The sequence below is a fragment of the Aulostomus chinensis genome, chromosome 18 (assembly GCF_037954235.1).
Source record: "Aulostomus chinensis isolate RoL2024-O1b breed Wild chromosome 18, RoL_Achi_v1.0, whole genome shotgun sequence".
Lineage (NCBI taxonomy): Eukaryota > Metazoa > Chordata > Actinopteri > Syngnathiformes > Aulostomidae > Aulostomus > Aulostomus chinensis.
Genome location: NC_141337.1, coordinates 13,349,287 through 13,366,683, shown reverse-complemented (window position 1 = coordinate 13,366,683; position 17,397 = coordinate 13,349,287). Strand labels below are relative to the sequence as shown.

Genomic DNA, 17,397 nt, shown 5'->3' with positions numbered 1-17,397 from the left:
TTCAAAGAGGCGAATTAGTTGTGTGTGTGTGTGTGTGTGTTTGCTTGCTTGCGTGTGCGTGCGTGCGTGCGTGCATGCGTGCTTGCTTGCTTGCATAATGCGGTTATCATCTGAATACCTGATATTGGACTGCCCTCCCTAATTATGCGCAAAGCTGTCTACTGATCAGAATCACAGAATAGACACACACACACACACACACGCACGCACAGCTGCAAGCCTGGAGGGAAATCAAAGCGCCACACACCTGCAGATCTGCTTTGACCCACAGGCCACAGATGGGCATCTCTCCTCCCCACTCACTCACACACACACACACACACACACACACACACACACACACACACACACGCACACACACTAGCACACCTCCCCTCCATGTTTCCTTTCTCTTTCTCTCAAGAATCCCTCTTCGTTTTCATTCATCCCATCATCCCCACTCTCTCATTCACCTTGCCTGACATCTTCTATCACAGGGGATGAAAATGTGCCATGTAAGTGGAAGTTTATTGCTTTTGGATTTGAAATCTGTACTTATTTTGAGTACCCCTGCTACAGATATGTTGCCCTTGTAGGTGTAAATGTGTCTGTTTGGAGGCTTCTTTTTTTTCTGTCAGGAGGGAAGAGGGATACATGCTCAGATTTGTAATGCACGAAAACGAAGACTCTTGAGCAGCTCTCTCTATCCACCAGACTGGTTCTTGAATTGTTCAGCATTAGCCACTATTGATCTAATCATTGTTCTGTAACCGTGCTGGAGTAGTGCAATAAAAGCCATTACTGCAGTCCTGTAGTGATTCCCCATTACTGCTGCTAAAAGGGTTGGCCAACACGTACCGTTCATCCCTCAAACTTCCCTCCTCTTCAGAAAAACACAGAGCTACGTTAATGTGTGACGACATGTTCTTGAGAAGTGAGTTGAGGCTAAACAAAAGCGCGATATCGAGTTGGAGAAGGGAATGTTGAGTCCGAGTGGGAGAATAGATAGAAGATAAAGAGAAAGATAAACAGACGCTGAAATGTGCTTTGGGCATGTGTTGGCACTGTCTGTCTTCTCCAATCAGCCTCAGTTTAGTGGAAAGCCACCCCTCAGAGACCTTTAGCATGTGTGCTAACATTTCGACAGGGGGATTGGCACAGATTATTAGACTCAGCATGTCTGGGAGCTTGATGTTGAAAACATCTTTTCATATACTCCAGCAATATCATTCACACAATTACTCACATATTTAGCAAATTAGATGAGTAACAATCTTGATATCTGCACTTGTTCACTGAGGAATTACCATTGATACACTACCTTTATCTCGCTCTAACCCTACAACTAAATATTTCGGTTGTTCTGTACCCATCCAGATCGGGTCATTCTTCATGATCAACCTGTGCCTGGTAGTCATCGCCACTCAGTTTTCAGAGACTAAACAGCGGGAACACCAGCTGATGCAGGAGCAGAGGGCGCAGTGCCTGTCCTCTTCCACCCTGGCGAGCATGGCAGAGCCCGGAGATTGCTACGAGGAGATCTTCCAGTTGGTCTGCCATGTTCTCCGCAAGGCAAAGAGGAGATCGGCAGCGTTCTACTACACGCTGAGGGGCAAGCCCCCGCCGGCTGGTGGAGGCAGGGGGAACAGGCGCGGTGGCGTGAATCAGAACGGAGAGAAACATCATTCAAGGCATCCAAAACGTGAGCAGCAGGCCCTCAGAAAGTTTAACTTGATTATGAGGGGTGCACAGTGATATTGGCTGGGTATCTGCGTATTTTGGCCATTTTCTAATTGGTATCAGTCCATTATTTTTGGCAAAAGTATGATTTATGGGCCTGTCAGATATTTTGAAAATAAAGGACATTGGCCTTGTGCGAAATTTGAATATCATATCAACTTGTTTTCATACAGGTAATCAGTACATTGTTAGATATTGGCCAAATCGCTTGAAGAACATAGGCCTATGAGAAATTGTGCATCCATGTTAAATATTTCTTATCCATGTAATATCTTATTTCCAATGGTTCCACAGTTAAAGTCTGATATTCATTGATTTTAAAAGTGTGGCACGCTCGGCAGGGTCACGCTGATTCGCTCTTAAGAATACTGCCTGTTTCTCCTATTCTACTTCAACACAGTTACATTCCTTCCTTTATTTTGAATGTTAGTTGTGTGGTTACTGAATTTCTGCCTGATCTTCTAAAATCCAAGTGACTTCCTTGGCTCATTTTCTTTCTCCAGTATCCCACTGCCCACACCAAAGCAAGCAGGACCACGACTCTCAGCCACTAGCCAACTCCATCAGTGTGGCTGTTCCCCAGAACCCAGAGAACTGCCCTATATGTGCTTTATCGCTAAAAGACGGAGCGAGGGCCGTGGGAGACTCTGCCAGTGGAGAGGAAGATGAGGAGGATGCTGTTAAAGAGACAGACAAGGAGGGGAACCACTTAGAGGAGAGAGAGGATGAAGAGAAGAAGAAGAAGAAGAAGAAGAGGAAGACGTGTTTTGGACATTGTAAAGAGATGTGGAATGACATGAGGAGGAAACTCTGGGGCATCGTGGAGAGCAAGTACTTCAGCAGGGGCATTATGATCGCTATTCTCATCAACACCATCAGTATGGGCATCGAGCATCATAATCAGGTAAGAGACTTGGGACCACCATAAGTTATTAAAACAAGCCAAACAGGAGGGATGCCTTCGTTTGAAACTGGCAATGGTCCGAGTATTAGTTTGTTCTTTTTGTGTCTAACAAATATAAAGTTTTTGAGTTAGAATGTATCTCTAACAATCCATTGAAGACCAAGTATTTTACTGTTTGGAACTGAAAGTACGCATTCCATCAACTCATGTCCAGTTACCGTATTGTTCCGATTATAAGACGCTCCCCCTTTTTTAAGACATTTTCGGAAGAAGTCTTCTTTAAGGCCAAAATTTATAAAGAAACCACTTTTATTTGGGGGTCTTTTTGGGTTTACATCAACATTACACTTTGTAAAATTATATTTCTCTGGGTCAGCCGTTGGCAACGCCACCAGGCCTTCTTGACCAAAGGCCAATGGGTTATGGTTGGCTGTGTTTTAATATCCAAAATAAAAATCCCATTGAGATGAGGCAACCAAATTATTCAGCAATTTATTTTGGGGGGTTTTCAGACTCAATCCCACTCCACTCTGTCACAGCCATGCAAGTCAGGTAGCCTCAAGGAAGACAAAAACCTTTAGAATAGGGGAATTCAAGAAACTCAAATAAAGATGTAAATGGTGGAGGGTGGACCAAAAATGAACCATCTGCATCAGAATGACCGAAACCATGAATTCAGTAGTGCAAGTAGTGGATTGAATCACAACAAAAAGATGCACAAGATCTTCTTACTTGTGTTCAGGTGTTTCACTGTGCACAGGAACGCTGCTGCTGCTGCTGCTGCTGCTGCTGCTGCTGCTGCTGCTGAGCATTCTCACATTTTTATCTCATCTCAGAAAAAACAGGAAGTGTGAAAGTGCTGATTAATGCCATGAATGTTTGTACGCGCAATTTAAGATCAAATCTGTCGGTGCGCTTGTTTACAGAGCCATTCTCACTCATCACCTCCGTCTCCACAGATGAACTGCCCATCAGTCCAGATAAAGCATTGCTGGTAGAAATGTTCTAATGGCCGTTGACATTCAGAAAGATGAGTGTGGGAGTGGAGAATCAGCGCCATGTCATTTCCCGACAGAGGTGTAAACATTTAGCCGAGCGGTAGACCAAATGAGAGCTGGCTTTTAACATCGGCCAGGCTCCTCACTGGCAGGCGAGGGCCTGCCAAGAATGCACATGCAAGAACAAGAAGCTTGCTCACACAATGCATGTCTACTTATGTCTGTTGTGCAAGCGCATACATCCTCTTACATTTTCGTGGAAGCACCAAGTGAAAGACATAAATGCACATCCACTCACAAGCTGTTACATAAATCAGCCTTCTCTTTTTCCTTCATTTCTGTTTCAGATCATCCCTCTGTTCACCTCTCCCTCTCCTTGCTGATTTAACTTCTTTCCCATTATTTTCTCAATAAATCCCTCAGCACGTTCTTTCCCCTACTTGCTCCTTTGTTCCTCGCCATCTTCCTTCCGTTCATCCTTCCCTCCTTACCCCAAGTGTCTCATCTACTCTCTGACTCTTTTTTACCTCCCTCAGTTTCACCCTACGTCTCCCCATGTCTCCCTGCCTTTCTCATCCTCCCACTCACTCTTTGACAGCGTACAGAGTAGTTGCTTTCTCTCATCTCGGAAGACTCTAAAAATAAACGAGTTGTGGGGGGAAGGAAGAGGAGGAGACGAGTGTGAGGGGAAGAAGAGGCAGACGCCGGTTACACAGCAGTTTTCAGCTCCATTCCCTGCGCGCGCGTGTGTGTGTGTGTGTGTGTGTGTGTGTGTGTGTGTGTGCGTGCGTGTGTGTGTGTGTGTGAGAATTTTAAAGTAGACTTATGTGGAAACACACACATTTGCATGTGCACACTCACAGAGGCTTTGTCTGTCTGTCTGTTGAGTCTTTTTCCCTCCACAATTTCCACCAGCTGACACAGAAGCAGTGTGTTTTTGCTCTGCAGCAAAAATGTCTTTTACCTTATATGAGGTTATTCTAAAACAGGAACTCTGGGACTGAAGACCAACTCGAAAACAGCTTGCTTTATTCAGACCAAACCGTGTTTATTCACATAAAAAAATTAATTCTGTCCTATAGGTATGACTTTCGAGCTCCCGATCATTCCCAGCAACCGCCAAGATTTTGGGTTACTGTGTTCACTGACTAAAATGAGAAGGTAGAGGCAGGAATGATTATACGTGAATGGTAATAATATGACGTGAAAGGCAGCGATGGTTCTGTCAGTGGCAGTAAATCTCATATTGTAGTTTTTTTTCTGAGAATTAGTCAGTGGGTTTCTAACTGTAAGGAATAAGGAATAAGGAACATGTTCTAATTTTACACCAGACCTCACCTCTTGTTCTTTGAATGTTATTATGAATACAAGCTAATAATCTTAGCAAAGGTACAACCCTTTCAAACTGGACAAAAAAAAACAAACACTAAGTCTGGATTCATGTAAATTTTGCCCCTTTTTTTTGTGCAATGCTATAATTTCCTGCACACAAACACTATTACACCTAATTTGTAGACGGTCTACAGCCAACTCCCAGCACAGTGTGGTTATGCTAATGATGCATGCTAACTAGCTGCTAGCCAACATGCAGAAAGGTGAGCTGATCTGCAGCGAGAGTTGTGCCTGGATGAAGAAAATCTCACATTTCCTAAACAGCCAAGCATCAATAACAAAATTTGGGAGATTCTCCGGAATAATCAATAAAAAAATAATTTGTCTTAGCAAGTAAATGATAGCTTCAGCTATTAGCTTGTGCATCGGTGAGTTGCAGTTACATCTCCAGCCTCGTCGTGTCCGGGTCAAGCTAGAGGTCCTCTCAAGAAGACGCTAGCATGAGCGACCCGCTGGCTGGTTGGGAAATGAAGGAGATGGGAAAATAGAGAAAAAGTTCCCCATTTGGTTTGATTTCAAGTCTGGATAGTTCAGTTGCTGAATAAGTAGTAAAATCTGGCTGGTGTGTGTTGTGTAGACATGTAACAGAACACTTCAGTTTCTTAGCCAGTGTTATTTTTCATGGTTTTAGGTAACTTTTGGATGTATTTTTATGTCCCCTTATTGTACCAATTAACCACAGAGAGAGAATCAAAGCATGGCACTGTTAGCGGACTTCAGCATAACACTGAAGCACAAAGGTAAGGGGTGGATATGCCAACAGGTCTGTCCCTGCGCTGGTTAACAGGCCATGCTGGTTTAGGGTTGCAAACACAGCTAAATGCTTAAGTGCTAATTTGATGTCAGATTAGCTCTTATGATCCCAAATCCCCTCTCTTGGCTTAGCTTCTTCTGTTTTTTCTCTCTTTCTCCATATTTGTTTATGATATTTGTAATATTTTAGATGTCTTAGTATTTCTTGAAACCCCAAGTTGAAAGAACCAGTTTCTATCTGCCGAGCTCAAACAAGTCTCAGTTGATAAAAACTGAGCTCAAGAGATTTAAGATGAATGTCCTATTTCCTTTTCCTTCTTTCTTTTTTCAATCCTGCTTTTCCTCATCTCTAACCCAGCAACCTCCTTTCCTCCTCAATCTGCACCCATCTTGTTTTCATCTACTCCCAAACAATTCCGTTACACCCCCCCTTTCTTCAGTTGTGCCCATCCTTACACATTCTCCCTTTTCTGATCGACAGGAGGAAATTGATTGAGATGAGATGGGTCTGCGTGATAATGAGAGCAAGACAGAGAGGGGAAAAAAGGATGGAGAACTAGAGGGATGGAGATGGAATGGGCGATAAATCGGATTAGTGTGGGGGGGTAGTTGGAGGTGTGAGAGTGTGTTACTCTGACATGGTCTGCCAACTTTGGCAGGGCGAGCTGGCTATTTCTCTGTTGGCTTGGAAACTCAGATTCATAGGGGGTAACAGAGAAAGCCTCCGATCCATATCGTGCATAACTCACACGCAGTCACAGACCGAGTACACACACATAAAGCACGTGTGTATCAACACTTGCACGTACAAATAGAAATGTACCCAGGATTGACTGGAGTGTGTGTATGTGTGATTGGCACCATGTTCCTCTGCCAATTTTTGATAACACACACTTCTATTCATCCAGTATTTGACACCATGTGCCACAAAGACAATACACACTCTTTATTCTCTCTCTCAATTCAATGTTTATCTCTACCGATGTGGGTTTTCATATGAACGTGTGTGCTTCAAAACTCAGATTTATTTCCTTGTCTTTGAGTGTGTTCCCTCCTTTTTTGGCAGTTGCCTTTCTTTTGATAGGGTGTGAGTTTATTAATTTATCAATTTATATACCAGGTAAGGGATTATTCCCTTTTTCAGTAAACAATAGTTTGACTGACAGCCCTTTCAACAAAATGGGATGCGTACACAGTTGTTTTCTTCACACTGGAACCAGCATCTTTTGTTGCAGCAGCCTTAATTGCAGAGCAGGTGCTTAATATCAACTCTATTTTTATCTCTTTGTCCAACCTGCCACTTTACGTTGCTCAAACCTTTCTTTTTGTCACCTTGCACCACTCCATCTTATTTGCACTTTTGTCTGTGTGTGTGATCCAGCCGGAGGAGCTCACCAACGTCCTAGAGATCTGCAACATCGTGTTCACCAGTATGTTCACCCTGGAGATGATCCTAAAACTGACTGCTTTTGGCTTCTTCGAGTACCTGAGGAACCCTTATAACATCTTCGACGGCATCATTGTCATTATCAGGTCTGTTCTCAACAACGTGCTTTGCCAAACGCTCGTTCACTGTAGCACCGAACCAGAGGGGTTGAAGGTTATTTGTTTTTAGCTCAAATCAAAGTGTCTGTGGATTGCTGTTCTATACTATGTACTGTGTCAATTTTTATATAATTTCTTTCCTCACTTGCCGTTAGCTTTGAGCTAAATATACATGGCTGGCTCTTTCTACATTCTTTAGTCACATATAAGAGCAGTGACAAAACTAGCTAATGACACAAAATACACTTTCTGGGAAAAGAATAAGATCAATGATAATCTTGCAAGTTTTAAAACTCTGCCCTGTTTTCTCATGAATATAAAGGAAAAGCCTTTATTGGAATCGATCAAATATAAAGCAGGAATGTTATAACGGGAATGTTTCCGTTTGTGTTGAAGTAAACATGCTTGTTGACAGGTTCATGTTGACATTATAAGTGTATGACATCATTATGGACAGGATCTGTACAGAAACATGTGTCTAACATGTAACAGAAGACTTGTTGCGGGAAGACAAAAACGATGTAGCCGAGTTGAGAGCAGCCATGGGAAAAACTGGGTTAAGTAAAATAACTAATGCTTCATGTGCATCTCCTAAAGGTGCATCACACTTTTTGGTGCTTTTTATAGACGTTTGACATTTCGGAGACAGGCTGATGTTTAAGTTGTGTCTAGTAATGTGCTAGACATGGATCAATACACTGTTTGTACAGTGTACCTCACAGATCTTAGCTGCGACGACTGGAACAGGAACACTAACCACCTGTAAAGAAGGCGAAGGAATCTGACACTTGTGTGCTTTTTTCCTGAGTAAAACTGACCTCATGCAGTCAGACTGGAGGTTGTGTTACGAGCTTAAGTTACTGCGGCGGCCTGATAATCAAGCTGAAACATACCGGTCTCTGTAGAGATCATTTCCACAATGATGACGCAGATCCACTACAGCCACTGTCGCCTTCTTGCCTCATATTTTATCGAGTCCAAAAACCGTTGTTCCGATTGATCATTTAGACATCAAATCGTGGGAATTAGCCTTTAAATTCTAAATTGAGGAGTAAACCTAGGATTTAAACCTTTCATATATGAGATGTGATATTTATACAACTCATTAAACAACTGTTGTTTGTCAACACAACTAAATTTACCAGAAACCCAGAGGCTCACAAGCCAAAGAGGCTTCCATCCACACATGTAATGACTGCCCACTGTCCATGAAAATGACTTTCGGAACACAAACTCATCTCCAGGGCATGTAACCTGGTTACTATTACATTTTTCCCTGTATGGAGCTCTTACTGTATGTGTGAGTTTTTGATATTTAAACAAGCAGCAAAGGTATAAAACATGTAAAATGCAGTATTAATTTGGATCAGACAGGATTATAAACATCCCTTGACTCAGTATGTATGTCTTGAAGCTGTGCAGTTCAATCTAATCCATGCTTCCTCTCACAGTATTGCTCTTGCCACTCTTTCTTCCAACATTTTACTTGATCTCTGTCTATTATTGTTCGACACACATATCCACCTGATGGGGCATCCCAGTGTGTGTGAGATCATTGGCCAGGCAGATGGCGGCCTGTCAGTGCTGAGGACCTTCAGGCTACTGAGGGTCATTAAACTGGTGAGGTTCATGCCTGCGCTGAGGCGGCAGCTGGTGGTGCTGATGAAGACGATGGACAACGTGGCAACCTTCTGTATGCTGCTCATGCTCTTCATCTTCATCTTCAGGTATCAGAGGGGGGAAAAGGGGGCATGTAAATATAGACATGGAACTGAAAATATTAATTAGCAAGTGAGGGGTAGGAGCAGGTAAATACACGAAGGATCACAGTGTGCGTATTTCTGTATATTATCTACTGTACACGTGTGCAGTACTGTATCTGATAGTGTTGCAGCATCAGACTCCATAACTTTGAATGCAAAAATAATCTGATTGAATTTCAGATTAAAATGACATTATAGTTGTCGAGCGTCCTGCAAGCAGACATTGCCAAAGGCCTGAACACAGTTTGTGCGAGATAATAGGATTAGCTTTCAATTATTGGAGTTCCACCTCATCTGTGCCCCGACTGTAACTCAGCCAGGGTTTTTCCCTCTGTGCCTCATTCCTCTGCCTGTATTACTTTTACCATGAAGGTTATGATTATTTGTTTGTCCACCAGCAGGAGATTCAACAATATGAATGTAAACATTTGAGTTGCCATGAAATTAGGCAGACACATAGGAACAATGATGGAGTTGAGCTACTTCACTGATAAATACACAGAGAGATGGAGTTCAAATTCTAGCAGTGGATGTGATTTTAAATTTCTGTCAAAATCTTTAGGTTTGGCTGTATAAATTACAGAAAACAGTAGTTTAAGAAATTACTTGCACCATATTTTTCTGTTTTCAATACAATTCCACCTCAGAGGAAGTTGAGCATCAAATTAAATTGGCATCGCCATTAAGGGTGCACATTCTCGTCGCTATCGGCTGATACTGGTCCTATATATGTCAGATATATATGTACAGGTCTGCTGGCCAAATTCATATCAGCCCTGTTCTGCCCAAGTCACTTTTTCGTCATCTGCCGTTAATGGTGAGGAAACCATGAGGCAGATATTTGATTTCTAGGCTTTTCCAAATGATTTGGATATGAAGAAATCACATGTAAACATTCACAATCATTACATGGGATTTTCAGTATGTTAAAGTTGAGTAAACTTGTTTTTGTATAGATATTATCCACTTAGGTAAATTGTACAGTATCAGCTACTTGCACAATCATTTCAAATCAACATGTGGGTTATTGTCAAAAAACTCCATTATGGTGCATCCCTCAGTTTTTGTAATGTGTTGAATTATTAATTCCATAGTGTTTTTCACTCCGTATTCAGTATGTTTGTGGCAGCAGCTTCTTCACTCTGTAATGCAGCAATCAAACGCATCTTTGCCTGGCAGCAGCAGCTGTTTAGGAAGTTAATGTAGCCCTGAGCAATTGGACATATAGAATGCATCTCGCCAAGCTGGCACTTGGTAAGCACATAGCATACGGTGCTGCTCTGTGAAGACTTTGAAACCTCTCCATAAATGCTTTGAAGGAGAGGAGGATGAGCAGGAGGATGGAGGATAGCACAAGGACAGGAAAACTGCTCTGAAATGAAACAGGAAGAGGATACTGCAATGGATGTTTATTCAGTGTCTTAATCTAAATTTTGGTGCATGTGTGTTGAAAACACAAGAAAGCAAACACCATTTTATAAATGTAGCCATTCTTATGTTGCAGTATCCTGGGGATGCATATCTTTGGTTGTAAGTTCAGTCTGAAGAACAATGCTGGAGATACAGTGCCTGACAGGAAGAACTTTGACTCCCTGCTCTGGGCGATCGTCACTGTCTTTCAGGTATTAATAGTTTAATCACATGTTAAACACACACAGACACACACCTTTCTTATACAATATTGGGGACCCATCATTGACATAAAGCATTCCCTAACTCCTTACCCTAACTATAGTCACCCCATTCTGGATTTGAACCTGCAACCACATGGTTCCCACTGTGCCAGTGGGACAAACCACTTAAGGGGAATATGCTGTCTGGCTGCCATGCTGGTCAGTGAGCCTGCTCACTACCCCATGGACCCAGGGTCAAGACCAGGGTGGGGGACTACCCACAGCTTTTGTCCCACTATCTTCACCTGAATACCCACCCTTAACTCTAAAACCAGGTCTTGAACCTTAAACAGCCTTCCACTCCACAAGTAATACCCAGCTTTATATAGTGGAATATAATATTAGTCCACTTTCAACATTTTTACTTGCCAAGTAATCTTACTGACCTATTGTTTTGCACCTGTATGTGGATGTGCAGCGTTCACTTTAGCACTTCACTCAGTGTGTGTGTGTGTGTGTGTGTGTGTGTGTGTGTGCGCGTATTCATTTTAGATTCTGACTCAAGAGGACTGGAACATGGTGTTGTACAATGGCATGGCATCCACCTCGCCCTGCGCTGCCCTGTACTTTGTGGCCCTTATGACATTTGGAAACTATGTACTCTTCAATTTATTGGTTGCCATCTTGGTTGAGGGCTTCCAAGCTGAGGTAAGAAGGGGTTAGCCAACAGGGTTGAAGGTACAGTACAGAGGGGATGCAATGATGTCACCCTCCTACAAAACTGAGCAGCAAAACACGGTTTACGAGGCAGATATCACCAACCATGCATTGCGATTTCTTGTGATTTTCACTATGACAAGAGTGATGGATAATTAAGGCATGACACCGAGGTAGCAGGCAAGGAGAGAGATCTGTTATTGTCGATAAAGAAGGCCAAAAGCCCAAAACTCGAGTCAGTCATGCTAATCAGTCAATTTCCCAAATGCTTCAACAAAACAAGAAGCCTCGCAGCCTGTCTTGTTTAATAACACTCAGCTTGAATAGACTCGCTTGGCTATTCACAGCGCCTCCTGGTGGCAAAAACAAAACAAAAATGGCTCCAACACCAAACTCAAACACTCTCACTTGTCTCTCTGCCATTTGTTGCATCTACCTGTAGTGACATAAACCTACCGTGACATCACATTAATACCCTCTATTGGAAAATAGGCACTTAATTGCATAGATATAAGCCATTGTGTTACAGTATGATACAAGCTAACTCATGCAGGTAAATGATGCAGTACTTCAGAGAGGACGCATGATTAGCATGCTATATTTAAATGATTAATCATTTATCCTCTTTCTTTTGGCCGCTCTTCCTCCTATGACACTTTGTCTTACTGTTCCCATTTCAGGGAGATGCTAACCGCTCTTACTCAGACGATGACAGGTCTTCCTGTAATTTTGAGGAGAATGATAAGCCGAAAGACTCTCTGCTTCTCTCAGGTATTAAATGCCACCTTTTTGTTTAACAAGGATTATTTCTCTCCTTCTCTCTCTTCTGAAATGAAATGACCATTTCACCTCTAAATCTTCTCATAGCACTTCCCGTGAAGTGATCCTTTGATTATTATTATTACCTGCCTGTGTGAATCTCAATGTACGCCATAGTATAGGCACTGAGTTGGTGGACCCTGGACATCCAGCTCTCCAGAGAGATTTTAGCTGATTTGTTGTGTGTCAAACACAGAGATGACAAATACTGTATTCCTATTGCCGCCTCCGTAGCCAGTCCTCCCCCTCTTCTACGTGTAGGCGTCACAAAAGTGAACTTCTCAAGAACCAGCCAAAAACAATATGGAGTAGCATTTAGTTGCTCATTAGAGAGGCCTCTGCTAATGTTTCATCATCACAGCTCCCTTGAGCCCCAATGTACCTTTTTTAATGTTAAAAAAATAAATGCATTTGTAATGTTACTGCTCAGTAAAACCTATTACACCAAAAGATATGTTAGAGAATCGACAAACCACTGGCAGGAGTTCTTCTATTTCACCATTACAAGCTCCTCTCTGGCTTCTGTAAGGCAATTAGAGTAAATTAAACCTTCCTGTACCTCTCTCTGCTGGCCATTATATTGTTTTAGGACATTTAAAGGGACTAGTCCAAGCCAGCAGTAATAGAGGAAGAGCACCAGATGGAGGAAAGGGCTTGTTCAGTGATTCTTTGACTGTTTGCTCCATCCAGCCGTAACCTCCTCTCCCTTTCCAATTATCTCCACATTCTTACTTACTCCTTTTTTTTTTTTTCTAATCCTGCCCTCTTAACTCTGCCTTTTCCTACAGATCCAAAGATTTGTACACTAACCCCTAATGGACATCTGGACCCAATGGCTGCTGGTCTGTTTCCAGGAGAGAGGTTGACCTTTGCCCTGGGCTCCAGGAAGAACAGTGTCATTTCTCTCGGCAGGGCCAACCTGGAGCAGAGGGCTGTAGTAAGTAGAAGAGAGACATCATAAAATACATGACTGATAGGGTTTTTTTTATTCTGGTTTGAATTATTTTTAATGACAGCAAAGATTAAATATATTTATTGCTCGGTTTATTAAAACCACAAACATAAATGGCATTAAATAGTGAGTATTTATCATGATCCTTTTTTTTTTAAATAACACATATATAAACAATTTAATACCCTGCAAGGAGTCTGAATAAAAAAAAAAATGCTATGCTTATTTCTGCTTTATTCAAATACAAGTATCGATAATTACCCTGCCTCAACAATGGCAAATAAAAATACTGGATTCTCTGCACATCGCTCGTAGATTCTGCAAGCATTCAGAAATCCATAAAGGTAGTTCATCAGTTCCAGATCAAAGGTTTAACACCACCTTCTCAATTTGCAGCACAGTAATTTGCAACAGCAGTTTCACTTTTTCCAATTAGCAATCTGTTTGATTAGCTAATTAAAAGGGGGATTTACTTGACTAAGAGTTGACCTGCTCCCCGAGAAATATTTTCAAGAAGCATATCACTGGCAGTGTAATAATTGATTGTTTTATTTTTCTATATTTAATCATAATGAAAAGATTGTGGCTTTTGGATCTTATTAGTACTAGTGTTAGATATGTGAGTTCTCTCTTCCTCTTTCAGTATCCAGCTCGGGGTTACCACAACTGGGGTCGCCCCGTGCCCACCCAGCCTCAGGCCCTGTGGGCCCGTCGCTCCAGCTGGAACAGCTTGGTAGGGGGACGCCCCTGCTCCTCTTCGTCTGTCTCTACTAGTCCAGCCTTTACACCCACCTCTGCAAGGCCTTTCTATGGCTACGGCTTGGGGGGTCTGGGAGGTGTAGTTGGAGGAAGTCTTCGCATCCGGGGTCCCCGTGCCTCATCATCGCCGCTCCACCACCTCCCTCACGTCCACCAAGATGAGGAAGAATCTCTTCTCTCTCCCCCTGCTGTTACTCCTCATGCTCTCCACCTCCCCCACCCAATGCTTCCAGGTCATTTTGTGCCCAGGAGGGACCGTCGAGCTCTATCACTCGAGCTGCCCCACCTGCTGCAGGTCCCAGGGGCTCCACATCCTCCACAACCGCCTCACCACCCTCTGCCCCCCATAGTGCCACATGCTCACCACAGAAAGAAGAGCTTCTCTGGGGGGATGATACTCGGCGGGGGTGGTAGCGGTGGGCTCGATAATCTAGGTGTCTTAGGAGGAGTTCACCAAGACTGTAATGGGAAGACCCCCCTGTCACATCTTCTCCAGCCCCCGCCTCTGCACCACATCGAGCAGGTGGGCACAAACAACCAGCGGCAGCTGATCGCCGATGTCTTCCCCCAGGTTAACACGCGCAGCAAGGACCGGGAGGACCTGGATGACGATATTGAATATGTAAGTTATGGTACAGGGTGTGTAATACCATTGGGAAATGCTCTGTTATGCAATCAATGTCTGACGATACGCAGTCCAGTTGTTGATAAGAGTCCCTTGGGCTGTGTGTGAAATGAACAAAGAAACACAATCCATGACTGACTCACAGTAACCCCCCCATTAGCCTTTGTGCTAAAGTACAAGATTTTACACAAGCAATAATCTCCTGCTCTCTTGTGTAGGATTTTAAAGTGCTTTGTATAAAGTCTGCACTCTTATCATTGGGCCTCATGGGAGTCCCATTGTTTTCATTGTAAACAAGTGTGTGTGTGTGTGTGTATGAGAGAAACAAGGTTAATTAGAAAGGACGATTTCGACAGCAGGAGGGAGAGAGAGCTATACAGATGGTGATAATGAGAGATGCCCTGAGCTGTTGCTATTGAAGTGTTTGATTTTCCTAAATAATTTACACAAACAAGCAAATCCTCCATGCAACTCACTCCACCTTTTTATGTTGATCACACGTGTCTCTACTTGTGTTTGTGTGTTTTATGACTGTGTGTATTCTTTGTGACAGAGCCTGTGCTTCCGGATCCAAAAGATGTTAGAAGCTCACAAACCAGACTGGTGTGAGACCAGAGAGGACTGGTCGGTCTTTCTGTTCTCTCCACAGAACAAGTGAGTACCCCATGATGTAATAGCTGTCTGCATCAGTGCTGTGCTGTTTTATATCCCTGCAGCATCTTATTGGCTGGCTGCAGGACATTTCACATCAAAACAATATCAAGAATAGGTTGCCAGATTCTGCTCTCCATCTCATCAATACAGGGGACAGGTTGCCAAGCTTCCACAGAGAATATTGATCACCTCCCACAACTGACAAAAGGCTATATTTTATTTCTCGTCATGTCCTGTTAGAGTGCATCCAACAGCCACCAGGGGGTTTATTTAATAAGTATTAATAATTAATTCCTAAAATGTTGCATTGTCTTTTAAAATCTTAATAGAAGAGAAGTAAATAGACACACTTGAGCGTGTCTCTGTGTGTGTCTTCTAAAACCAAATCGATCCCTCTTTTTTCTCGCCAGCTTTTTCCATAAGCATCGTGCTGGCGACAGTGTTTAATTGGTTCTTGGCAGCACACTGTGTCAAATGCTAGGTTTTGAAATCTCTCCGTCTCTGCTGATGTGTGTTGTTCTCTCCAGCTACCGTTCTGTTCTCTCAATAGAACCCTGTACTCTGAGTCCAGCGCTGTTGTTAATGTAATTTGTTTTGAATCAGGCCCAATGTAAACAGGGTTAGATGAGCGTGTTTACTCAGCAAGATGTGTAGGAGCTCTGATGCACTGACGAGGCTTGGCTCTGATCCCGACGGTGGCAGTGTATTTGGTCTGATCTACACTTGCACTGCCTGTTCTCTTATTTCTTTCTACCGTCCTTGTTCACCTTCAGGTTCCGACAGATATGCCAGTCCATAATCGCCCATAAGCTGTTTGATTATGTGGTTCTGGCCTTCATCTTCTCGAATTGCATCACCGTAGCTCTGGAGAGGCCCAAGATCCTGCAAGGCAGCCTGGTAAATCCAACTCTTGGCTGTTGCTTGCTGTCTTTTGTATTTTACTATGACAATGAATTTTCTTTTATTATCTAAAATGTGCAGTAAGTCAGGTTTTTTTACTACTCCTAATTGTCCCTCATTTTTTATTTCTAAACTTCCCTGTCTTTTACTTCAGGAAAGAGTCTTTCTCACCATCTCCAACTACATCTTTACTGCCATCTTTGTGGGCGAGATGACACTCAAGGTAACATTTTACAACCTCTCTCTCCATTACTGCCAAATGAGTCCTGAGTGGAGTGTGTGCACACACTCCAGAGGCATCTTTTCGTCTGTCTCCTCCCGTGTCTTCCCTCTTTGACTTAACTTGACTTTGCCTTAGTGTTTGAAGAGCCCAACCACTTTTCTTTTCTTTTTTTTTCTTGATTATCCCCTTGTTCCATTTTGGAGAAAAGAGCAATTAAACAACGTCATTAATTAGTGGCTAGTCTTCTTTTGTGGATGCGGTCCAGCTCCAGCACTCCCCCACACTCTCTCCTCCAGTCCCCTGAAGACTGCTTCTTTTTTAAATCTCCACTTCCTTCTGTCCTCATCAGTCCCTTTTCACATTCTCGATCTTTCTTGTTTCCCCATCCTTCCTTTCTTTTAACTTCTCTCCGTCCGTCCCCCTGCTAGTTTCTGTATTCTCTGCGAAAGGCTTTGGCACAAGTGGGCCATCAATTATGCACTGGCACAATCAATTATTAACCAATCACAGCCCGTCAAGGAGCCGCAGACTTGTCAGCCCCCTGGCTGCACTGTACACATCTCCCTCTGTGACTCTGTCTGTCTGAGCCTCATGTGTGTCTCAGTAATGTGTGTGTTGATGGGTGTTTGCTTGTGAAGCATTTGTCTCTGTAGGACCCCACCGCCTGAGTGTAGTGTTGTGAACAAGATGCAGCCAAATAAAAGGCTCAACACAGCAGGGTTGAGGAATTGGTCAGCGTGTTGCTGAACTTATTAGAGATGTATTTCATGCAACAGCCTCAGGCACAATGTAGCACAACCCAAAAAATATACATCATTCTAATGACTGCAGTTGCAGTGCGGGACAAACAATAGAATAGAAACCTTGTGCACACTGAGTTGGCTTTTTAAGAATTGTTACATTTTGGCATTCAGACGTAAGCTGTTTGTCAGACGCTGATCTTTCAACCATCTTGATTCGTTCACATTCGACCACCTCAACCCCTCTGAAGTAAACAAGATTCAAATGTCAGTCGCAAATCTCTTGGCGAGCAGATGTACACAGCTCCCACTGCTGCCTGG

The 17,397-nt window shown here is 43.0% G+C and overlaps 1 protein-coding gene across 6 annotated transcripts in view; it reads left to right on the top strand.

Annotated features, from left to right (window-relative positions):
• cacna1ia (calcium voltage-gated channel subunit alpha1 Ia) overlaps positions 1–17,397 on the top strand; it is a 163,182-nt gene that overhangs the window by 110,750 nt on the left and 35,035 nt on the right. For all 6 annotated transcript variants that reach the window (XM_086186136.1, XM_086186134.1, XM_086186133.1 and 3 more), the window contains exons 9-20: positions 1,357–1,681; positions 2,223–2,623; positions 7,148–7,299; positions 8,853–9,038; positions 10,579–10,696; positions 11,240–11,395; positions 12,085–12,175; positions 13,012–13,160; positions 13,819–14,556; positions 15,113–15,213; positions 15,987–16,110; positions 16,268–16,336. In XM_086186136.1, the coding sequence (XP_086042262.1) occupies positions 1,357–1,681; positions 2,223–2,623; positions 7,148–7,299; positions 8,853–9,038; positions 10,579–10,696; positions 11,240–11,395; positions 12,085–12,175; positions 13,012–13,160; positions 13,819–14,556; positions 15,113–15,213; positions 15,987–16,110; positions 16,268–16,336 (2,610 nt within the window). The remainder of the gene's footprint in view (positions 1–1,356; positions 1,682–2,222; positions 2,624–7,147; positions 7,300–8,852; positions 9,039–10,578; positions 10,697–11,239; positions 11,396–12,084; positions 12,176–13,011; positions 13,161–13,818; positions 14,557–15,112; positions 15,214–15,986; positions 16,111–16,267; positions 16,337–17,397) is intronic.